The sequence below is a fragment of the Beta vulgaris genome, chromosome 6 (genome assembly GCF_026745355.1).
Source record: "Beta vulgaris subsp. vulgaris cultivar EL10 chromosome 6, EL10.2, whole genome shotgun sequence".
NCBI classification, from domain to species: domain Eukaryota; kingdom Viridiplantae; phylum Streptophyta; class Magnoliopsida; order Caryophyllales; family Amaranthaceae; genus Beta; species Beta vulgaris.
In genome coordinates, this window is record NC_079207.1 from 17,713,563 (window position 1) to 17,738,942 (window position 25,380).

Genomic DNA, 25,380 nt, shown 5'->3' on the forward strand with positions numbered 1-25,380 from the left:
TCTCTCAAGCTATGATTACTTCCTTCCACCTGATCCACCTTCCAGCTTGCAGGGGGAGTATATGTTAATTTATAATTTCAGTTAGTTAGTTTAGCTTTCTGTTATAAGTTTGTTACAAGTTGGTATTAGTTAGTTGTTTCTAATTTGTATTAGGTAAGCTGGAGTTTCTCTCCCTTCCTTTTCCTCTCTTATATAAATATCTTAGATCATAGTTCTGTAAGACAAACTGAACATTTTATGAAATTTTAGTTTCTTCATTCTCATATTCATGAGAATTCTTCTCTCAAATCAGAACATCATTCGTGTTCTTCTTATATACGAACAATACAAAAATATATGATAAATTCATATAAGATACAATAGTCCTAACTATGGATAATAGGTTTTAATGATCAGTTTAACATAATCCATACTAAAGATTATTAAAAAGAAAAGTCCTAAATTGAAAATATGGTAATGAATTTTTCCATTTAAAGAAATATTTGATAATTTTATGGTCACTGCTCTAATTGCGGTATTTCATAAAAAAAAAAAACTGATCACATATTCCGTGATCCAAACTTAAGGCACTTTTATTTTGGACAAATATTAGGCTTTAAATGATTGTTAGAAGCCCTCTGCCCACTTCTGTACATGCATGCTTACCCTCTGTGCCTGAAATTCAAAGTATTAAACTCCAAATCATTCATTATTTTGTGGAATATAAAGAAAAGACTAGATATATTTCCACGCTCTTTTTTTTTTAATAAAAAAATTCAGGATCCTTTTAACGTGAAATCCTTTAAATTGATAGTATGTTAGAAACTTGTCGATAATTAAATTGGTTGAAACAATTATAGAATGTGATTACCTCTTTGTCCCAATCAGATCGAATAGTGATGATAGTTAATATTACTGTTTGAACTGCAGTACCGCCAAAAATCATTCCTGCCCAAATGCCCTAGAATCATTCCAAGAAATTTTAGGTTAATGAATTATTGGTCAATGGTTACTAAACATGAATCAATCTTCAAAAGAATCAAGAGTCAACTAAATACAAGAGTGGGAAATTACCATAACACCTTGATTAAATTTCCAGCCCATCAGAAAGCCAAGAGGTAGACCGAGTAAATAGTAGCATCCGAGATTAATGTAAGCCACAGTGCTTTGCCACCCTGATCCCACTGCAACACCTACAACCAACGCACACAAAAAAAGCTAACAATCTTAATTACTTCTTCCATTGCAAAATAGATGACACGGTTTGAGTTTTACACTATTCAAACACTCTTTTTTGAACATGTTTTGGGATTTTAATTATTCAGACACTATTTTTTGAACATTTATTGTGAAAATCATGTAGATTCATCTTGGTATATACTTCTACAACATCAACTTTTTATGATTTTTACATGTAGAAATTCGAGATATTAATATTTACAGTTATGCATTAGCAAGCGTGCTTGGAGAATTGCGTAATATTTTGAAACAGAGAAAGTATTTTTATTTTTTTTTGTCAAAGGAAGCACGCATGTTATTCATATATATTATAGGATTTGATTAACATATGTATATGATGACATGACACCACATCATTTGACAAGAGAAAGATTTACGTATTGCAGATAATAAAATATTGTACGGACAATGTAAGGCTTTTTAATGATATACTAATTGTGACTTTCTATACTTTTGATATAAATACTAGGATTCGTGGCCGGTAATTTGTTAGTAATCATGAAACATATGATAATATAATTAGAGCAATAATAATTTACAAGTAGGGTTCAAAAAGAGGTTGGAGAGAAACTATACGATTGCTTATGAGATAGTTACATCAAAATAATTGAAACACAAAGGGTAGAGTTCCATTCAAATTCAATAAAAAGGATAGAGAGATTACCGGAGAGAACAGGTTGGACACTGTTAAGGAGAATCGAGAAGGCCAGAAGTACTGAAAGTTTGTTAACCTCTCCAACAACTAGTTGACTGGTCGAAAAAATAAAAGCTAATCTGTCGTGAAACATCAAAACCAGTATCCAGAAGAATATCCCAATTATTATGGATGTCATGACTGCTACAGTGGTTGCGAATTTGGCTCCTCTTCCATTTCCTGCTCCGAGCTCATTTGCTACCCTAACTCTGTTTAATATTCACACCTCCAATACCATCATTAGATTAATATAAAATCTGAGTAATTATCGTACTCTCTCCTTTCCTTATCATTGTTTTTACTTGGCATCTTGACACTCTTTAGAATTACATAGTTCTTCTAAAACACTCTCAATATAAATGATTAGTAAATACTTCCTCTATTTCTTAATAGATGCCTCATATTGACTACATGGGCACACTTGTCGATGTACGTATTTGACCATCAATATTTAATTATATATCATATAAAAGTATGAAGAAATAATATTGTGAAAACATGCATTGAGACTAAACTATCAGCAACTAATATCATAACATTTACCTTTATAAATAAGTAATTAAAGATGGTCAAAGTTGATATACAAATAGTGTAAACAAGTCAATATGATGATCCAATAAGAAATGAAGGACGTACATGGCGATTTAAAATTATTAGAGTATGGAGTTTTTTACTTTGACATATAATATGAAAAATTGATAGGAATAATCTAAAATATGACTTTTTCTACTAACATTCCCAACTATGGGTTTTTTCAAAGTAATCTCAATTATATATAGTGTTCTTTTCATCCCATGACTTTATAGTTGGGATTTTATTGGGAAGACAACATTTATAGTTGGGATTATTGTACGATAATGCATAGCTGAGATTATTAAAAAACAAAATGACAATAGTTGAGATTATTCCTATAATTTTTTCTTTGGTGATAATACAAAGTATTCCCTAAAAGAAATTATAATTTAAATTGACTCTTACTCTTGTATAATATCTTCCCTAAATAATTTATAGTACGTTCTCTTCAACTTATTTTTCATGAATTTATTTTGTTTTGTAAGCAGATGATTTAAACCTTTTCTAAACTTTTCTTCATCATTCAGAACTTTCTGCATTTTTTATCTTTTCCTATATTCATAAACTTTTTACAACTCTTGTCTACTTTTCATTAACTGTTACTTTGTTCTAAAACTTTTCTAAAAATACGTAAATATAAGAGGAAGAGAATATACTTTCAAGTAAGTGCATATATAGTACAGTTTTTCACCAAATACTCCCGAGTTTTCTATGTATTCACGAGGTACCCTCGCACTTTTCAAAATACACGGGGTACCCCGTAGTTTCATAACAATACATCCAAATACCCTGAATGACTATGGACAATTAACTCTGTTAACTGTCGTTAGTCATTAACCCTTATTTTGTTGTTTTCAACCTTAATTAACCACTAATCCTAACTCTAAACCTTTGCCCTATCTATAACCCTAACCACCTTTATACCACCCCTCCCCACCCTGCCACCACCCCTAGCAGCCCCCACCCCCATCGACTTTCGCAACCCTCCCTCAGCCAATTTCCGCATCCCACATCAGGTGGCTGCGTTTCAAAACAGAATCAATTTCCGCAGCATGAGTAGAGGAGAGAGAGAAAAAAGCAGCGTTAGTTAACCGCCGAGGGTCGGGTGAGGGGAGCCAAATTCAGAGAATGGGGGAGGGACCGAGTTGCAGACGACGACGAGCTCAGCTGTGGAATTGAGGGGCGGGAATTCGACAGGGGAGAGGGAGGGTGGGGGGAATTCGACGGGGGTGGGGGGAAGTGCTGTGGGAACTACGAGAGGGTGCGGCAGCGGCGGGATGGTGGGGGAGGGGGAACTGCTAGGGTGGGGTGGGGGGAGCGTGGTGGGAGGGAGGGTAAAAGGGTGGGTTAGGGTTTAGGTTTAAAGGTTAAGATTAGTGTTTAGGGTTAGGGTTAATTACGGTTTTAATCAGATAATTACTATTAATGACTATTGACGGTTAACGTCGTTAGCTATTAAGGGGATTTGGGTGTATTATGTTGAAACTGGGTGGTATCAAGTGTATTTTCAAAAGTGCGAGGGTATCCGGTAAATTTTTTGAAAACTCGGGGGTATTTGATTAAAAAAACGTATATAGTAGTATAAAGTATAACTATTACTGAGAGTGAGATGGTGGGCTAGTGAAAGCGCTCTCTAATGAAAACTTCATAATCTATTATTGTGATATAATGTGAGATGGTGACATATTCCCCCCTTATCATGTGATATGGTGAACTGATAAGTGAGATGGTGGACTAATGAAAGCTCTCTCCAATTATGAAGGGGGGTACGGGAGAAAGTAATAGATTTAGGATATTAGCTAGGGATATTTCAGATATTTTGGAAGTCGATGTTTAGTGAGTAAGACTTGCATTTAGTTAGAAAAAATCGATGGAACACTTTAGCCTTCTTGTGCTATTTATATAATAACTTTACATGCACGCGATTCGTGCTTAATTTCAAAACTTATTATTCTATTATATACCAACAATTATATTATAATTATAATTACACTTAAAATGATAAAAGATTACTAGTTACATACATTTAGATATATTAATTCGGTAATGTGTAAAACTAAAAAAGGTTCTGAGTAAATTTATATGTTATTCTTTTGTGAATGAATTTTGAACAAAAAGAATAGACATAATGAGTTGGTTTGACTGAATTGAATAGTATAGAAGGTAGTGAGTGTTTCGAGCTTTCAGGTAGACGTCATGTATACCATATTTCTTATATATATAAAAAAATGTCTAAGTATTCTATTAATTTAATTTTTGATTGAAATATCTGATGGATAAATCATTTTCAAATTATTTAAAAAGGAAGTTGAAATGAAAAAAAGTTCTTTAATTTTTTTTTATTTCATTAAATTATTAAAGGTAATATAATATTTTGAAAGGGAGACTCCATCTTTCTTCCCCTTCCCTATATGAGAGAGATAATAAAAGATATAGTAATATGAAGACTTGTTATATTTGTCTCGTTATACATTTTTAAAGTATTATTTGTAAATATGTTTTTAATTATTTATATTCAAACAAAAGTTTAATAGTAAAAAATATGTGTTCACAAATGTGCCAAATTCATTACTTAAAAATGAAGGAATTATATGTTCACAAGCTATTTAAATCAATTTGATTCACATTGAAGTCGACTTATATCGTGGTCCACTATCAAGCATCAATCAATTCATTATAGTAATTTTAGTCCTTGTGGATAATGGTTTGGGAGGTGCGGCAGGTGCCAATCTACTGGGTATGTCCCACTTTTCTATCAGAAGTTCTACAAGGACTTAAAAAGTAGAGTGGATAGTGTTCAATCACTTCAATGGAAGAAGATGATCTGCAAGAACGCAGTTGTGACTTGGCTAGCCATCTTGGGTATGCCTAGGACCTGTGATAATTTGTTGAAAATAGTGTCACTTGTCACCCTATGTGTTGCTTCTATGGATTTCATAATGAGTTAGTTGCACACCTTTTCTTTGATTGTGTGTTCACTGCTGTTGTCTGGACTAAAATACTCCTATGGTTGAAGATAGATCATGAGACTGATAATTGGATGCATCTCCAGATTACTCATCAGCTGAAGTCTAAATCAAGAAAACAATATTTGGTGCAGAATGGCTGTCTATTACTGTGCATCAGTTGTTAGAGAGAAATGAGAGGATTTTCCAGCATACTCAGTATAGTATTGATGTCCTTGTTAGGATAATCAAGTTACCGGTGTTATGGTGTATTGTTGAACTTTAAATTTGTTGCACATGTGAGTTATCTCACATTGGAGAAAGAGGAAAGAAAGTACCATAATATAAGCTAAATGAGCTACTCATACTACTACAAATTGGTTTTAATATGAAACTTCCTTTAGACTTGTATATGGACCAAACTCTCTTTCTTGTACATGTATACTAGGAGTTATCAATTACCTCGTTTGGCAAATATTTGTCCCTTGTTCTGTTGTTTCTTTCAACCTGTTTGGTTGTGTTGCTTTGGTTGCATGACCTGTTGGTCAGTGCTTTGGTTGTATGATGTTTGGGCTTTTGGCTTTTCCTGCCTTTTGGTATAAATTTTTTCTATTTACAAAATAATAATTTTAGTGACATTAATATATGAGTCCAAATGTCCATTTGTTTGGAATGGTTCAAGTTTAGTTCTAGCTAAGTCCAATTTTGAAAAGTTAATATCGAACCAGGCAAAAGATATAGGCAAAAGAAATTGAAGATTAAATTTGAACATTCAAAATTAAATTTTCATAAAATTACTTTATTAATTCAAGAATATTATCTATAAAAAATTCATCAAAAAAATAGTAGTTCTATTAGGAAAGATATGTTATGTATAGTTTCCTTCTTGAATTAGGGGTGTGTTTACCCTACTTTTTGTAACTTATGTATATACGTTTGTGAATAATAAAAAGTTCAAGTCGTTTACTCCCAATAATTCTCTCCCTTTGCATAATCTTAACATGGCATCAAGAGCAACTCTAATAGGGTTTCCATTTTTTTCCGATCCCTTGTGCAAATTCTTGACGTGATCTTGAATTTGTTGTGGGTGTGCGATTGTGTTGATCGTCTGTTTAAGTACCCATTTCTTGCTTGATGTTTGGTGTCAGTTGATTCCAATTCCTGCTCGTGTTCTACTGCGCCGTTGTGATTTCTTTATTAGGGGAGAAGCTAATGCCTAGCGCTACGAACTTTTTTCGGCGTATCATGTTCATCCCTCGGAAGATACAGGTGCTATTATTACTCCTATTGTTTTAAAGGGTGATAATTATGATCAATGGTTTAATTCAATTACTAATAATCTTCGTGCGAAGAATAAACTTGGTTTTGTTAATAGTTTGATTGTTAAACCCGCTTCCAAGTCTCCTGATTTGGAACAATGGGGGATTGTGAACTCTACTCTTGTTGCTTGGATATTTAATACTCTTTTTGAACCTATTCGTGCAACTGTAACTTTTCCTGATCATGTAAAGACTTTGTGGGATGATTTGTGTGATCGTTATTCTCTTCGTACTGGTTCTCCTGTGCATGAATTAAAGAGTAAAATATATGATTGCAAGCAACGTGGTCGTTCGATGTCTATTTATTATGGCGAGTTGTGTAGATTGTAGTCTAAGCTCCTGCTTGTTCGTGTTCTGCTGCGAAAGAATATCAAACTTTGCTATATAATGAATGTTTGCACAAGTTTGTGATCAATCTTGATCCTGTGCAATTCAAGACCGAGGTGTCTACTTTATTGATTATGGATCCTTTACCCTCTCTTGCCTATGCTCATGGTAAGATTTTGGCTTCTGAACGCTATACTTCAATTACTACGGCGCCTGATTCACGCCCCAAAGCTGTCAGGTTTATTGTTGCTGCCTGCTGGCGAGTCTAAAGGTCGTGCTGATGGCAGTGTCGGGGTTGTCATTTCTATAGAGGTCCTAGTGATGATAGGGTTTGTTCTCGTTGTGGCGTGAAGGGTCATATAAAAGATTTTTGCTTTGAGCTTTATGGTTTCCCTGATTGGAAGTCTGGAGGCCGTGGTAGTTTTGTTGGTAATGTGAGTAGCAACCATAGTGGTGGAGGTTCAAGTGACGTCACTAAATTTGACCGTGCTAGTATGCCTACCTTGAGTGATACTTAATTTTCTACTCGTATGACTGCCGTCAATCTCAAGGATGCCTCTTCTTCTTCCTCTTTAAATCCTCATGGTAAGATGACTTACAATGATTGGATTATTGATATCGGTGCTTCCAATCACATGTCCAGTAATATTACTTTATTCTTTGATATTCGTGATATTTCATCATCACCGGTGGGATTACCTAATGGTAAAAGCACCACTACTACTAAGGAAGGGCGTGCTCGGTTGAGTGATACTTTGATTTTGGATGATGTTTTATATGTTCCTGCACTAGTGGAAAAAATTGCAAGGGCTGCAGTGCAAGGGTTGCATTGTTTTATAAGAAACGCAACCCTTAATAGTGAAAGGTTGCAGTTAATAACCCAAGCATCGCACCCCTTCGTATATGAAGGGTTGCGGTCAATGCAAAAACCGCAACCCTTTTAGTGAAGGGATGCGATTAGCCAAAAACCGTAGCCCTATAAGTAGTGAAGGGTTGCGGTTTTTGGGCTAATTGCAACCCTTTATCATTAATTCGCGGGCTTTTTTTGTTTTGATAGGTGGGCTTTTAAATGGTTCAACTTAGCGCTAAGTTAAACAAATCTCACAAAGCAGTCAGCGCATCTCCCTCATTCTCTCTCCTCCCTTTCCTCTCCTCCTTCATCGTTCTTCTCCTCACCTTCTTCGTCGTTTGTCTCCTCACCACCACAAACCAGTCATCGTGTCTCTCCTCTCATCCCCATTTCTTCGCAGGTGAGGGTTCGCAATGAGGCAATAGTTGACTTTCTCTCTCCTCTCATTTCTTCACCGGTTGTCACCTAAATCATTCGAATTTTCTCACGTCTGAGTGAGAGTGATTTATTAATACCTCGCTTTGATTTTTATGCCTTTTTTTGGGGTTTTAGAGCTCGAATTTTTTGAACCACTATTGACTTGCTTTGTGCGTTTTCCAACGAGGTTGTCAGTGGTTCGTGCTAATCTCCATATCAGCCTTGGTCTCGAAATTCGCCAATGTTCAGTCAGTTTCCAGTGGACGAAATGCCGGCGATGATTTGTGGTAAGGCTTTTTTTTATTCCATCGAATTTTCAGCAATATTAGACACTGAATTTTTTCGGCGATAAGGAGTTGAGCGTTGCCTTCGCCGTCGCTACATCAGATCTAGAGTTTGATCTAGTTTTTATCATTTTTTTTTGTAATTTATTTGTTACTTGTGATATTTGAGGTTTACTTAAGCGTTTTATTTTGTATTTTAGGTTTTTTATTTTATTTAATTTGTGGAATCAATTTAATGTTCTTGTTGATTCGTTAATTTATAATTTCGTTTTGTTTGTTGTTTCGACTGTAAATTTCATTTTGTTTTGTTTATAATTTATAGTTTTGATTTGTTTGATTAGTTAAGCGTTGTAAATTTCTTGATAGTTAGGAGTAAAAATGCAAAAAAAAAAAAGATTTCTTAGAATTTTTTTTGGGTCAAAAGAGTTGTGGTTATGATCAAAACCGCGACCCTTTGTACAAAGAAGGGTTGCAATTTAGGCCCAAAACTGCAGCCCTTCCATATCGGAAGAGTTGCGGTTTTGAGACTAAACTGCAGCCCTCCGTTGTGAAGGGCTGCTACAGAAAGGGCTGTTGGCCAAAAATGCAACCCTTACTGTTGTTTTGACCGCAGCCTTTGCGTTTCTCTTCACTAGTGCTGCTCTTAATTGTGATTTAGTGTCTGTTTCTCAATTGTTAAAGGAACAATTGTTAATTGTTCTTTTTAATAACAAGCTATGTGTCATTCACGACCAAAGTTTGAGGAGTCTGATTGGAGCTGGGAAGATGAGTAATAGGGTCTATCTATTTCGGCCCGTTCGTCATATTCAAGCAAATAAGACAACAGTTGCCGAGTCACCAAAGTTATGGCATAAGCGTTTGGGTCATCCATCTATGAAAGTTGTGTTTTCTCTTCCTGAAGTAGCTACTAGTACTAGTGATTTAAGAAACCTTTATGACGATGATTGTCAAGTGTGTTTTTACTATTGTCTGCGCATTGTGGTGCTCATTATTTTTTTTACTATTGTCGATGATTGTTCTCGTGTTATATGGGTGTATCTTATGTTAGGCAAGTATGAAGTTGGTCAACTGATTCGTGATTTTTGTGCCATGGTCAAAACTGAATTTAATAAGAGTGTTAATAAGATTTTGCGTAGTGATAATGGTCAAGAATTTTTGTGTTTAAAATCATTTTTATGCGCAAAATGGTATTTTACATCAAACCTCATGCGTTGATAGTCCACAATAAAATGGTCGGGTTGAGCGAAAATATCAATATATTCTGAATATGGCTCGAGCATTACGTTTCCAAGCTCACTTGCCTATTGAGTTTAGGGGTTTGTGTGTTTTATCTGCTGTGCAGCTTATAAATAGGACCCCTACTCCTCTTTTAGAAGGTAAAACTCCGTATGAGATCTTATTTGGGAGTTTATGTTATGCTGCTCATAGATCTCGTGTCAAAGATAAGTTTGTTCCCCGTTCCCGACGATTTATTTTTATGGGTTATCCGCATGGTCAAAAAGGCTCGCGTGTTTCTGATTTGGATACGTATGATTTTTTGTTAGTCGTGATGTGCAATTCTTTGAGCATACCTTTCCCGTTGCGAAGTTGGACGCTAGTAGTGATGAGGTGCGGGTTGAGAATGTGCCTCCTCTCATATTTGAAGATGAGGCTGCTGATTTTTTTACCTCGAACTGTTCTGCATGGGGGGCGTCAGGGGTCCGGGCAGCAGCCAGACAACCGCAATTAGGCTATGGACAGTCGTGCCCAGTCTGCTTCTCCTCCTGATGAGCGCCGCAAGCTGGCGGTGCACTAGCCCAACAGCCACGGCCAGGCTGCAAACCAGCTTGCCACACCGCCAGGTAGGCATGGTTGCGATAGTTTGGTATATGTTGATGGTGATACGCATGTTGACATTGCTCCTCCTCATATTAGTGATGGTTCTCGGATTGTTGTTGGGGATATATGGAATTTGTTACTCCCTTGCAATTAAGGGAGAGTAAGGTGGTTCAAGGTGCTACAGAAATTCTTCGTCGGGGTCATCGTGTTCGCAGGCCAAATTCAAAATTCAATGACTATGTTACTCACACAGTTGCTCACAAGATCGACCCCCTACTACATATCTAGCTTTGCCTTTTCAATCACGACGCTCCTCAGGTACACAGTTTAATGGCGATTGGCAATGAAGGAGGAGATCGATGCTCTAGAACGCAATGGTACGTGGACTTTGGGGATTTGTCGCCTGGTAAGAAAAATATTGAAAGTGGTTGGGTGTAAAAAATTAAATATACATCTAGTGCTGAAATTGAGCGCCTTAAAGGTCGTCTAGTTGTGCATGGTAATCGACAGGTTCCAGGAATTGATTATCATGAGACGTGTTCTCCCATTGCGAAGATAGGGACAGTTCGTATTTTCTTAGCCGTTGCTGTAGCATGAGGTTAGGAATTGCATCAGATGGATATTTGTAATGCTTTTCTCCACCTTCCACCTGGGTATGATAGTCCGGTTCCTAGAAAAGTTTGCAAACTACGTAAGTCATTGTATGGCTTACGTCAAGCACCACGGCAGTGGTTTGCTAAACTATCTACAGTTCTTCGTGATTTTGGTTTTGTTCAGTCTTATGTTGATTATTCTCTCTTCACTTACACCAAACGGAGTGCATCCTTGCATGTTCTTGTTTATGTCGACGATTTGATAGTTACAGGTTCTTCTCATGAGGTAATTTATGCTTTTGAACAGTATTTGTGTACTTGCTTTCATATGAAAGACTTTGGCTTACTGAAATATTTGTTAGGCATTGAAGTTGCTAGGGGAAAGGATGGTTTATTCCACTCTCAACGCAAGTATGCCTTAGACGTTTTGAGTGAGACAGATAGGAATATTGGGATGTAAGCCAATTGATGCTCTGATGGAGCAAAACCAAAAACTTGCTCATGTTGAGGGTCGCCCGTTTGCGCGCGCATCATGATTAGTATAGGTGGCTTGCTGGTCGGTTGGTGTATTTATCAGTTACTCGTCATGAGCTCAGTTATTCTATTCATATTTTGTCCTAGTTTGTGATTAATCTGCCGGTCGATCATTGGGATGCTGCTATTCGTGTTCTTCGATATATTTAATGGAGTCGAGGACAAGATATTTTGTTACCTATTGTGAACGATATGTGTCTCACTACCTTTTGTGATAGTGATTAGCGCTTGTCCTCTGACTCGTATACGTAGGTCTTTGACTGGCTATTTGTGCTTCTTGGTCTTTCTCCTATTTCTTGGAAACTAAGAAGCAACCTACTATTTCTTGCTCTTTTGCAGAAGCTGAGTACCGTGCCATGGCAGTGACGACTTGTGAGCTTAAATTGTTAAAGTATTTGCTTTGTTCTCTTGGTGTTTTGCACTCTGGCTTGACGAGATTATTTTGTGATAGTCATTTTGCTCTTCATATTACCCAAAATCATGTTTTCCATGATCGCACAAAACGTATAGAGGTGGATTGTCATTTTGTCATGGATGAGTTATAGAATGGTAATATTTCTACCGCCTATGTTCCAACAGGTCATCAGTTAGCTGATGTTTTGACAAAGGTGGTTGGTCGTCAACAATTTCATTATTTTGCGCAAGTTGGGCATTTGTGATTTGCGTACTCCGACTTAAGGGGAAGTATTAGGAAAGCAATGTTATGTATAGTTTCCTTATTGTATTAGGGGTGTGTTTACCCTACTTGGTGTAACCTATATATATAGGTTTGTGAATAATAAAAGGTTCAAGCTGTTTACTCCTAATAATTCTTTCCCTTTGATCTTAACACGTTGTATATAGAAATTATGTTCTATATAATATCTTAGAAGATTAAGATAGGAAATTTTTTTAAGAGAAATTGACATATGTCTTCTCTGTTTCTGCTTTAGTGCATTGTAATTATAGATACTAGACAGATTAATTTTTTGCCAAATCGAGGTATTCTTTCTTTAATAGCAAAGGGAGCTAGAGAAAGTGAGAGTGGGACTACGAGAGAAACCAAGACACCAACTTACCCAGCACCAACAAAGAAAGCTAAAGGTATCATCATCTCCCATCCGTTGATGTTCATGCTGACAAAGCCGAAAGAAACACAAAAAACAAATGAGGTAAGGAGAAATACTCAAGAAAGATTACCTTCATCAAAAGATAAATAGTTCAATACTCAATTAGACTCAATTAAGTATCCATTAAACTTTCAGTCTTAATTTTACACCATCTTACAGTTCTAAACCATATATATTATATTCCCCAGATAAGAACTGTAGAACTGCATGCCAATTTACATAAAATTTATGGTAAGTATCGGTACCTCAACTTACAAAATTTTGAGTGCAGGTGCCAGGTATTCAAAGGTAAGACAAACTCCGTTGTCTGGATCATTCACTCGAGGAAGCAGAGGGGTAGATGAGGGTATGCAAGGAGCCCAACAGCATAGGGCCCCCAAAATTATAAGGGCCCAAAATATTTTTTGAAAATTTTACTTCATATTGGAAGAAATCACCCTTGTTTCCAACCCTTAATAAATTTGTCAATGATAAATCTTTAGATTTTCAACTTTCTATATTTAGAACTCTAACCTTCCATTTTTATTTTTTATAAAATTAGGGGCCCAATTTTCATGTTAGAACCGGGGCCCCAAAATCTGCAAGACGACCCTGCGAGGAAGACAACGCAAAAGAAAAGATTACGAGAAAGAAGGCAATAAGCGCAATTGTAAGGCGACGAAGACCAATTGAACAAGGGGCTCTCGAGTCCAATCCTAGGTGTAAAAGACAATATAGGAAAAAGATCAACAAAGGTGACATCCCTCATGTCTGATCCAAAAGGAAAAGCAATGCTCCTCTCTCATCGGACCTCCCGTATCATGTTAGGAAAAAATATGTTAATTTTGTTTGTTATTGTTTTAATGTTTGTGATTGTCAGTGTCTTAGTCCAATTGAGGGATCGACAAGCATGTGTTTCGAGCACAAATGTCATGATCTCCTAAAATATTCTTAGGCTGTAGTCCGTTTTTTTCATTAATGCACGTTTTTTCAATGTTAAAAAAAAAAATTTAAGACAGAGAATATAAAGAGTATGAATATACTCGAAAAAGAAAAGTCATACCATATGGAAACAGCATCTAGGGCGATCTGTGCATTCTTCATATTTCCAGTCAGAAGTATCAGTATTTTGTAGTACCAGTTTTCCAAGCTATTCCAAATTAAATCATATATACTTAGAGATATAGATAAACACTGTCAAAAAAATTCATTCACTTCTGATTAACATTAGTACATTACAACTTTATAAAACAATACCAAGAAAAATAATAATTGAGATTTCATCTCAAGTTATGGGTGCCATCCCATATGACTTTATCAAGTAAGGTAATTAATATCTATTTAATTTTACCCACGAAGATTATACAAAGAGAATAAGAGATATAAAATTTTGTTTAATTTTCTACTTTGAGTAGATTCATATAATTGTATTACGACCAGTCGTTGTTAGCTCTCTTGCCTTGCTTTTTCGGGGGGTCCATTCTATTTGATTCGCTCATTTTGGAATGTTGTAGGTTGTAAATGATTTTTACTATGATATACTCCCTCCATTTCTTTTTAATCTATACATTTTCCTTTTTAGTTTATTTCTTTTTAATTTACACACTGTTGTTTTTTCTATTTTTGGTAACATATCACATCTATTTTCTACTCTTTTTCCACCCATGTCATTCACTTTTTGATATTTTAACCCACTCTTCAGTTTCTCTCTCTCTCTTTTCAGTTTCTCTCTCCACCTTTTCAGTTTTTCTCTCATACTTTTATACTTCCTCCTTAGTTCTCTCCAAAAGTGAAGCGAGTAAATTAAAACAAAACGGAGGGAGTACATTTTAATTCTTCCTTATCAAAATAATAAGAATAATTAACATATACATCTTCACCTTTAGATAAAAGCCTTTTTTTTTTGAGAAGTTTAGATAAAGGCTATTTGTTGAGGTTAAGTTCGATTATGTATTCCGCTCCGTTACATATGTATATATAAACATATATATGGAGGTGGCATCCGCTAAAAACCAATATATTAACTGTGTGGCACATTACAATATTTACTAATAGTCTTCAAACGAAATGCATGAATTGCATAATATTTCCAATATTAGGACTTTATGTCTGTATATAATTTTCTATGCTTTAATAATAAAAGATTGGCAATACTAGATGGCAAAAAATAAACAAAACTGATAAGGTACTGGAACTACTAGTCATATAGGTTTGTAAAGTTAGAAATTTTAACTTATCAATTTCAGCCATTTTGAAACATATGAAATTTATTTTAGGTACTACCCATATAAAACTAATTATTATAGTAACTAAAATATGTTAGCAACTTATTATTTAAGGTAACTAAAAGTAATGTCTATCACACATGCACAAAGCACTTTACAAAAGGTCCTGTTTGACAATTAGAGTTTATAGTTTAGCTGTTAGAGTTTAGAGTTTAGAGTTTATTGTTTAAGTTTTTAACCTTTTTTTCAGCAGATTTAACTGCTGATTTGACAACTTTTTTGTATAAATATCTTTGACAACAATTAACTGATTGCTAAATGATTATTGCCATATGTTTGTTTGAAATGACATTTATAGACAATTTGATACATATTTATAGTATTATTATTACAGGCAAAAAAGTCATTGAACATTCTTTTACCAAATCCTCTAAAGAAAAAGCTCATATTACGAGATTTTTCATTTTTAGAGTTTTTATTCCAAAACTCTCTTTGAGACACACGCCTTTTATAGTTTTTGATTAGTCAAAATTCTAAAAGTGATCTAAAACTTTATTTTTATTCCAAAACTCTAATTGCCAACCACCTAAAGATTTTATCATTAAAATGGATAGAGAATTACCAAAGCATGACTCCTGAAGCGGCAGATAATTTGAAAAACTCCCAAAGACCAGAAAAGGCCTCAATGGATAAACCATTCCAAGTAAGTGGACATCCACCAAAAGCAGTATAACCATACATTCCTAATACCAACACCCACCATCCACAGTTCTGCGTGATGGCAACTCCGATGATTCCGAACTTAAGCACGGAAACCAACAACCAGGCCACGGTTAAGTGCACCACCAGCGCTATGACTGAGACACATGCCACGACACCAGCCTTGAGCTGGCATTGCAGGAACCTTTGTAGTGGGAACTGAAAGGCAAAGCTGAAATGAACCGGCAGCATCCAAAGAGCCGCCGTGCCAGCTAACTCGGCGACATCATCTGCTTGGCCTAGGAGCTTCATTAGAGGAGAGGCAAATATATACAAGGGTAAAAGTAGGATGCAACATATGAATAATACAATCCATGACCTTTGCATGTAAATTCCCAACATGTGGTATTTCTTTGCTCCATATGCTTGCCCACATAGTGTCTCCAAAGCACTCGCCATTCCTAACTGTGTAGCAACACAAAGAAGTTACGGGGCCTACCAAAAAATTTTAGCCACTCGAATTGTTCTATATCTAAAGATCAGATAAGCAAAATTGGCTTAACATCACAGATTATGGTGCCAGTACAACCAACGCTACCAACTTTTTGACTAGTAATTAAAACACTACAGAGTATTGGCCTTGATACAGCAAAGTGTCTTAAATGACGTTTAAGCTAACCTTTTCCGACACATGCTCATTTGACTTAGGCTTCTTATTAAGAAAAAAAATAGGATAAATGAAAGGAAAAAGAGGAAATTGAAAAGAAAATTATTACGGATTCCACGCTGCCAGCAAAAAAGGTGAGTTTGAACATCATTTACGATACTTGCTGCACCCAAAACAACAGTTTGTGGCATTTTGGCTATTAGTCAAAGTTGGTAGCTGGTGCTAGGTGCACTGGCGCTATAGTTTGTGGTGTTAAGGCCGATTTTGCCAACATTCAAAGATAAAGGAAATATTTAAAATTCAATTCTGTATACATGTAATGAATGTTATTTATTTTTTAACATCAACAAAATTCACATTAATTTTATAATATAATTCAAGTTTATACTCCCTCCATTTCTTTTCTTTTTTCCGATCGAGTTTAGAGTGTATTGATCGTCGGTAAATAAAGCTTAAGCCTATAAGATCTGATTCGTTCCAAATATATACTATTAACTTCTATAACTTTTACTATTACGTAACTAAAGATATACCTTATGTATATACATTAAAATTGTCTAAAAATCAAACAATAGAATTTCGAAATGAAATGAGTATATGCTAAAATTTATTACTGGATCTTATATTACTACCTTCATTTTATTCCTAAAAACATTAGCTACACACTTTGCTTTCATATAACAAAAGACAAATCCCCTAAATTAAAAGAGAGAAAAACAAAATCGTAAGAGTTATGTTTGAAAAATACAAAATTAAAATAAAATATTTGAGGAGAGAGAATATGTAGTAGAGATGAATTGAAAATGTGGAGAAAAAGATATAGAAAATGTTAGCGATTAGAGTTTTTCCTATACGAGACCGACTATGTCTACTTTTATATTAAAATTAGACCTTTTTTTGTAATAATTTTTGTAACAATTATAGATAAAATAAAAAAATATACATTATAAAGAAACTACCTAAAAAACAAAAGCCAATTCAATAAAAAGAAACAAAGGTAGTATTTGAGAGTACCATGAGACCAAAATCAAAGCCAACAACGATATTGCAACTGATGGACATGGCAGCAAGCTCAAGGTCACCAAGATGACCGGCGAATGCTTGGGTTGCAATCAACAAACTGTAGGAAGCAACTCGGCTAATGATAGATGGGCCGACGACATGCCATAACTTGTTGGATTCAGCCCATACTCTTTTAACAAGAGTAGTATGTTCAACAAAACCATCACCATTTCGATCTCCATAATTAGTAATGTATCTATCTTGCAACAACTGCTTTGTTGATGGAGGAGCTCCATTATCTGAATGATTGTAGCTCTCCAACAATGGAACCTTTTGGTTTTCCAATTTCTTGGAACTAGTGTCACTAGACATAACTTTTATGATCTTACAAAATTGCTTATCTTCAAGGGAAGAGAGAGGAGGAAGGTTGTGGAAGGAAGATAATTAGAGAGAACAAAACTAAAACGTGCGTAATATATAATTCTGCAATGTTGCAGAAACTGCATTTTTTTTTTAGGGGACCACCTCACGGAAGAAAGTGAAATGATCCAATTCAAAGAAAATTATATGCCATATGCCACGAATAATAATAATAATAATAATAATAATAATAATATTAATACCAATAACAATAACAATAATAATATCAACAAAAATAATAATGATAATTACAATAAAAATAAGGAAAAATTGACAAAAATAAGTCAACCTTTACCCGGTCTTCCACATTTAAGTCAACCTTTTGAAAATCCAGTGATAATACAACCTTTGCAGCATTTAAGCCAAATTTAGGTCAGATTACCTATAACTTGTTCGTAACCGGTGAAAAATATTTTGATTTTTTTTCCCTTTTTTCTTTAATTAATCTCCTCCTTCTTTCTTCTAATCTCCTCTCCATCTCTCTCTCCTCCTCCCACTTCATTCGACATCACCACCACTTCTTAATCTCCTCCCTCTTTGTCTCTTCTCCTCCCACTTCATTCACCGACACCACCACCAACCACTGTCATCAATTTATTCTCTCTCTTCTACCACAACCACCACCATTACTGACTTCTCCTTTGTAATTTCGGCTTGGTGCAGTGGGTGGAAAACGGTGGTTTCCGGCTAGGGGTTTGGGTGGTTATGGTAGATTCCAAATTTGGGTTTGTGTTGGATTTTGGGGGTTTTGGGCGGGTTTGGATGGTTTCCGTCTAGGGGTTTTAGGGTTTAGGGTGGTTTTGGGATGGTTGACAATGGTGGTGGGACTGAATTGACAGTATGGTGGGGCTGGGTTTGGTGCTGGTGGGGGCTGGGTTAGTAGTGGTGATGGTGGGGTTGGGTTAATAGTGGTGGTGCGACTGGGTTGGTGTTAGTGGGGTTAGGTTAAATGGTGGTGGGGCTAGGTTAGTGGTGTTGGGGTTGGGTTATATGGTTGGCGGTGGTTGGTGGTGGGGTTGGGTTAATGGTGGTAAGTGGTGAGGTTGGGTTAGTGGTGTTAATTAATCATAGGAAAAAAAGGAAAAAAAAAAAATTATTTATAATAAACCTGCTGCAACCTGTGCTAGCAGGTAACAGGAGTCCCCTGTCCTAATATTGGTTTAAATGATATAAAGGTTGTATTAACTCTGGATTATCAAATGGTTGGCTTAAATGTGGAAGACCGAGTAAAGGTTGGCTTATTTTTGTCAATTTTTCCTAAAATTAATAAGAAATTATTATTATTATAAAAACAATAATAGAATATAACGACAATAGAAATATAAAAAATAAAAAATTAATTTTATTGTAATTATAATATTAATGACAATGACAATATTAATAGTAATATTCAAAATAAAAATAATAATTAAAATATTAAATAAAATTGAACTGAAATTAACTGAATTGAAATTAAATTAATTGAACTGAAATTAACCAGAAATGAACATTTAATTAAAATGGGATGAAATTAACTAAAAATAATCAAGAGGGCTTTGAAGTATATAACAAACTTGAGTTACGCATAACTTTGAATATTTGACTTTATAGCGATATTATTCAATTGCAATTAGAAGTTAGAAAGCTATATTTCCCTTATATCTGCACTTATATATTATGTATTTTCACTTTTTAGAAATTGAATAATATTGTTTTGTTCAGCATGAATTTTTGTTAGAAAGGAGTGGCAAAAAATTTCTAATATTCTTTTTTTCGGAGTTACATCACTTTTTCATTAGTGTTACATCACTTGTTCATTAAAGTTATAGCGCGTAAAATCCATTTTCATTTCTCATGTCAGTATACATTCTCATATGAACTCACATCTATATATACTAGCAATTTATGTACGCGATGCGTGCCTCGCTTTTTTGAACATAATTTATAAAATTTTTTTGGGCATAAAAAAAGGAAAAATTTGAACATTAGACATGTTGTTTGGGCTAGCTAATTTTGTTGATTAAGCCTATATCACTTAACCAAACCCGTCTTTTATTATCTACTTTATTTCTACTTTCTTTAAGATTTTTTAAATTAAAACTAATGAGCGATAAAAGAATATTATGCAGATTCATTAAGTATTTCTTTTATTTTTATCAACAAAGTATTTTATTTTAATTAAATCATTTCACTTTATTGATTGATTGTATTTTCCTTTTTGGTTTATTACTTGATTGTGTATTGATTGATCCAATATTTGATTAATATAATGTTCTTTGTTAATTTTTTTATGCTATATTTCAGTTTGATTTTCTTTCATTTTTATTTTGGTATGAGTAGTGGATTTACCAAGGGGTAATTAAGTAAATTTACTGGGGGACACCATAGCTCACCCCTTCCCTTATATAATAGAGATGTAGAAGTGACGGCCTGTTCTTTTCGGCATAAAACAGCTGAACTGAACTGAACTGAACTGAACTGATTAGAGCTGAACTGAACTGAACTGAACGTATTGGAGCTGAGCTGAACTGAACTGAACTGAACTGAATTGAACTGAATGGAACTGAATTGAATTGAACTGAATTGAATTAAATTAAATTAAATTGAATTAAACTGAATGTAATAAATATATAAATGATATTTTAAACAATAATAATATGAATATTAAATAATAATTATAATGATAAGTAATAATAATGAATAATAATAGTATTTTGGATATTTTTAAATGATAGTTATAAATAAAAAATATTAATAATTATAAATTAATAGTAATAATAATAATTAATGATAATAATGATAATTAATAATAATTATTTTATATTATTTGTATTAATATATTAATACTTGATGATGATATATAATAACAATAATATCTAAGAAGTAAATTAATATTACTATTTTAATAATTAGATTTAATAATATAAAAATATTTAGTAATAAAAATAATGATTGGATTGGACCGCGAAAATTACATCATAAACCGTCTTGATGCGATTTGATTGGTTATGGGCTAAAAAAAGTGGGTTTATTTGTGCTTTGACCTAAACCATGTTCCTCCTAATAATAATAGTAATAATAATGAGTAAAGCTATAACAAACAAAATAATATATAGAAACAACAACAATAATAATAATACTTAATAGTAATGATATATATTTAAATAATAATAATAATAATAATAATAATAATAATAATAGTAATGATAATAATAATAATATTAATAATAGTAATAATAATAATAATAATAATAATAATAATAATAATAATAAAAGTAATTAGTAAAATAAATTATACCAATATAATAATAATATTTAACAAAATGGTTATAAAAGAATGGAGTTGAACTGAACTGAACTGAACTGAACTGAACTGATCTGAACTGATCTGAACTGAACTGAACTGAACTGAACTGAACTGATTGGAGCTGAACTGAACTAAACTGAAAATAAGCTGGGGAGAACAGGCCCTGAGTTCATATGAGAAATTTGTCACAAAGACCCTGAGACTCGTCACGATGCGACAATAGTTTAGGGTTAAGTCCTGCAGTAGAAACGATGTAAGAGTAGTGTTAACGACACGACATGAACTTAAAAAGACCGAAAATAAACATACCTTCGGTATTCCAGCTGCTAACCAAAGATGTCCCAGCTTCCCCTAGCGACGACCTCTTCACAAACACAAACCTGTTTTTCCAACCTCTGTCATTCGACTGGACTCCCCCGACCAGAGGTTCGAACCTCGCCTTCGCATGTAGGGTTATTCTATTTTTTGCCTTGAACCTAATTTCATAGTGTAACAGTAGGTCGTGGAGGGTGAAGGCTTCTTCCCACGACGCCGTCACCCTGTCGATGACGCTCAGAATCCGCCAGACCTGAGCATAATTTGCCCAGGACTGATCTGGTAAATCTGCATCACGTCCCTTGCTAAGGGGGTGAAGGAAGTCTTAGACCTATCTTGAAAAGGTACTCGTAGAGCACCACCCATTTGGGGGGACATAATTCTGGTGGTTCGTCAGACTCAGCGTTCCTAATGACAGTACTTTCGGGCAAATTCCCTAAGTCTAAAAACCTTAATAGATCTTCTTCTGACATCGTTGACAGTTCATGTTCATTTTCTACCCTTTGTTCTACAGTTTTCTCTTTCCCTCTCGATTTTTCTTGGTTTTTTACGAATGTTCTAATACTGCGTCCGCTAGGAGCCATAAGTGCAAGGAAGAAAAGAACTACGAATTAAAGAAATTGATGAGCGGAGAAGTATGCGAATTACCTGGAATCACTGTTCGGTTTTCCGGCGGAGAGAATAAGGAAAATTATAGAAACTACCTTACTTAAAGAGAGAGAAAGATTTGAAGGAGTTGAAATAAAAGTTAGAATCCTTAACCCCCCAAGATATTTATGCCATCAAGAGTAATCATGACATTGTGCCAACGGTTAGAATTAAAACGGCTATTTAAAAAAGAAAACTACCTTTTGTATTTTGAGACCATTGGGCTACCAAATATAACCGCCTAAAACGGATCTTCCTTCCTTCCTTGTGTCTCCTTGAGGAATTTTTTCTATAAATTGACAAAAGCGAGATTCTTCATGTGATTTTTGATATCTTGATAACTTGGAAAGAATTTCATTTGATTTATTGATTTCTCTTAACAATTGTCTCATGGGTTTTGTGTTACCCCGATTCAACAATTGGGGGAAAACTGTTATGGATGAATTTTTTAACAGGATGACATTTGACGCAATGACGTGATGACTCGATGACATGATGCCATCTGACATGATGACGAAGTAACTATGACTTAAAGACGCAGCAAAGAACGCGAGATTGGGGCAGAGCATTAAGTGGTATCGGTTTAGCTAAATAAGGAAGGAGTGTAATGAGCCGTTGAGGAGCAAGGATCATGACGTTGGAGCGTGAATGAGAAACATCTCCCATGATTGAAGGACCAAAATTGATGTAATAATTAGTGAATTTATTATGTATTCGTTGAGAAAAAGCCAAGGAAAGAAAAAAAGGCGTACAAAAGAGGGTAGAGGATCATTAGTGATTTTGTACGCAACATTATCAAAAGAACACTTGAGAGAAAAATACTTTTGTAACGTCAGTCACTCACTAAGAAAGACAGTGAGTCATAGTAGATTGGTTGATCTCCATCCACCCGCGGTTTTTACCCATCTTCATTGGGGTTTTCCGCGTCACCATTTTTGTGTGTTCATCCCCTTTGATCCCCGTTGCATTCGTTTGTAGCATTGACTTAAACATAATCTGGTTGAATCGTCCCAAACTTTAATTTCGTCGTAAGTGATAAATTTTAGCATAAATAGTTGTGGGTGGGGGGATTCGGGTTTGTTGGATCTCTGGGTGAGTGCCCTATGCGAGGGCAGCCCAAAGGAAATTCAACTTACCAAAGGGTTCTCGAAAGAGGGGCCCAAAAAAATTATAAGAACACAACTAGTATATTTTGCCCGGGCGATGCCCCGAACAGTTATATTTATCAAATATATTATTACTCATAAGTTTAATACTTCCTCTATTCCAAATTAAATGCAACAATTTGGATGACACATTCTCCTAGGCCAAATCTCTTAGGGTGAGATTAAGAAAAAAATAAGGGCTTGTGACTAAGTTAATAAGGAGAGAAAAAGTGGGATCACATAAAAAGTAAGGGAATATGACTAAGTTACTAAGGCTTAATTAGTTTAGTAAAGGTATATTCGTAATTCGACACTCAAAATCTTTACCAAGAATAGAAAGAAGTAAAATGTTGCATTTAATTTGAAATTGTCGTTTTTAGAAATTGTTGCATTTAATTTAGAACGGATGAAGTAATTGATTTTATTAGCTTTTATAATTTTATTTCTAGTGTGAAATTTAAAAATGAACGTTATAGCATGATAAATTGTTTTAAAAACTTTTCAAGAAATTGGGGATAAAAATAACAATGTCAATGAAATTGGGGATCAATTATATTATTACTAAGTTTCATAATTGATTTTATTAGCTTTTGATTATATTTTTCTTTCTAGTACGAAATTGGAAAATCAACGTTATGGCATAACAAATTGTATTAGGGATCAAAAGGGTTTGTCTATGTCTTCATAGTTACATTGTAAGACTTTATTATGTTTTACTTTGAAACATTAAACATTAACGTTGTTGTAAATTGGTGGTTAAACTCTCTCATTTTATTTCAAATGTCATGTGTTCGACTCCTAGTAGCTTGTCACCGTTCCTTTTATAAGAACACCTTTTAATATATTTATATAAATATATCCTACATAATATTGTATTCTACCATCATATGAAAATCAGGTTAATTGGTGTAAATCATTCAAGCAATAATTTGGTTATCCCGGTGAAGTTTTAGGCTTAATTAATAGATGTTCATTTTCTAAATACCAAATTATGGCCTTAAGTTTTTTTGATACCAATTTGATAAAGGCCATGTTTTTAACACCAATATGATAAACTGTTTCTACCAGACAACAAGGGTTGGGACGTTAGGAAACTCTACAACCTTTTCATTCCATCTGATGCCCGGCTTATTCAACGAATAGAGTTGCCCTCTCGACCCGACGTACCAGATAGGATCTATTGGCCTTTGGCTCGTTCAGGGGAATATACTACAAAATCAGGGTATGGCCTACTCATTCAACAACAGCAACAAGAAAATCATAGCATGACTCTCCCAAACTACTCGGAATTTTTTCGTCACATTTGGGGGTTGAACATCATGCCTAAATGGAAACTATTCATCTGGAAAGTGTGGCATAATTGTTTGGCCACATCTTCTAATCTTCATAGACGGGGTGTAACAGACACCAACCAGTGTTCAATTTGCTTGCATGATGACAAAGACGACCAACACCTCTTCAGGTTTTGCCCCCTCGCTCTAGAGGCCTGGCACAGTTTTGGACTTCAAATTCCGTCGTCGGACGACCCTTCTATGTCGCTGGCTTCTTGGATCGTGTTTTGGCTCGAAAAATATATAAAAGAAGACGGTTATAGGGGACTACGAGTGCCAATGTTCATTGGCACACTCTGGGCTATTTGGAAGACAAGAAATGATCAAGTGTTTCGTCAGATTAGAGCAACACTTGAGGGGTTTCATGTTTACGTTACGGAAAGTAGGCACCATCACGATCATTTCCTTGCAAATAATAACCCGCTAAGCAAACCTCCTCCAGCTCCAAACTGTTTCTCTCCCCCGGGGTTCCTCATGGTGGATCTTGGCCAGGAGGAGTTGGAAGAGGTGGATCTTATTATACAAATAGACGGGTCTTGGGACCGATCCAATGGTCATGGTGGCGCTTCATGGGTTGCCACACACCACATGAATCATATCCATAGCTCCGGTAAATTTCTGCATGCTTCTTCAGCACTACACACTGAAGTTATGGCATGTCTCTCCGCACTTTGGTGGGTCATCCCCACAAGCTTCTCCAGTATTCTGATTATGACAGACTCAACACTACTAATACAAAACCTGGAGCCCGGTGCAACAGCAGATATCTCAATTCTCCACATGGTCTCTGATATACGTGCGACCTCGGGCTATCTTCGAAGCTGCCGCATTATGAAAGGTAGTCGGGCTCAGGTTCGTCAAGCCCACGAGATCGCAAACCAATGTCGCATGCATAGGGTAAATATAGGGTAATTTCTTTTGTGGTCTTTAGTTTTCTTGCTCCTGTATGTTTCTTCGATGTCAAAAAAAAAAAAAAAAAAAA

The 25,380-nt window shown here is 35.0% G+C and overlaps 2 protein-coding genes across 2 annotated transcripts; one reads left to right on the forward strand and one right to left on the reverse strand.

Moving 5' to 3' along the window:
• Window positions 1-203: 203 nt before the first annotated feature.
• On the reverse strand, window positions 204-17,757 carry LOC104896050 (protein DETOXIFICATION 27). The gene is made up of 8 exons (XM_010682735.4): window positions 17,266-17,757; window positions 15,508-16,049; window positions 13,724-13,810; window positions 12,631-12,687; window positions 1,883-2,121; window positions 1,054-1,172; window positions 851-940; window positions 204-654 (listed from the first exon to the last, which is right to left on the reverse strand). The coding sequence occupies exons 1-8, from the start codon at window positions 17,623-17,625 to the stop codon at window positions 607-609; spliced, it is 1,542 nt and encodes a 513-aa protein (XP_010681037.2). The 5' UTR covers window positions 17,626-17,757; the 3' UTR covers window positions 204-606.
• A 6,629-nt stretch (window positions 17,758-24,386) lies between these two features.
• Window positions 24,387-25,310, forward strand: LOC125498849 (uncharacterized). The gene has a single exon (XM_048647146.1). The coding sequence runs from the start codon at window positions 24,387-24,389 to the stop codon at window positions 25,308-25,310; it is 924 nt and encodes a 307-aa protein (XP_048503103.1).
• The last annotated feature ends 70 nt before the right edge of the window (window positions 25,311-25,380 follow it).

What these genes read in the sequence shown, in the direction of transcription:
- LOC104896050 (XM_010682735.4), bottom strand. Translation starts at nt 17,625, where the DNA reads ATGTCTAGTGACACTAGTTCCAAGAAATTGGAAAACCAAAAGGTTCCA. An exon ending in GCTTTGATTTTGGTCTCATG is followed by an intron (nt 16,050 to 17,265) that starts GTACTCTCAAAT and finishes GTTGCTACACAG; the next exon opens with TTAGGAATGGCGAGTGCTTT. An exon ending in TGTCCAACCTGTTCTCTCCG is followed by an intron (nt 1,173 to 1,882) that starts GTAATCTCTCTA and finishes CGTTGGTTGTAG; the next exon opens with GTGTTGCAGTGGGATCAGGG.
- LOC125498849 (XM_048647146.1), top strand. Translation starts at nt 24,387, where the DNA reads ATGCCTAAATGGAAACTATTCATCTGGAAAGTGTGGCATAATTGTTTG.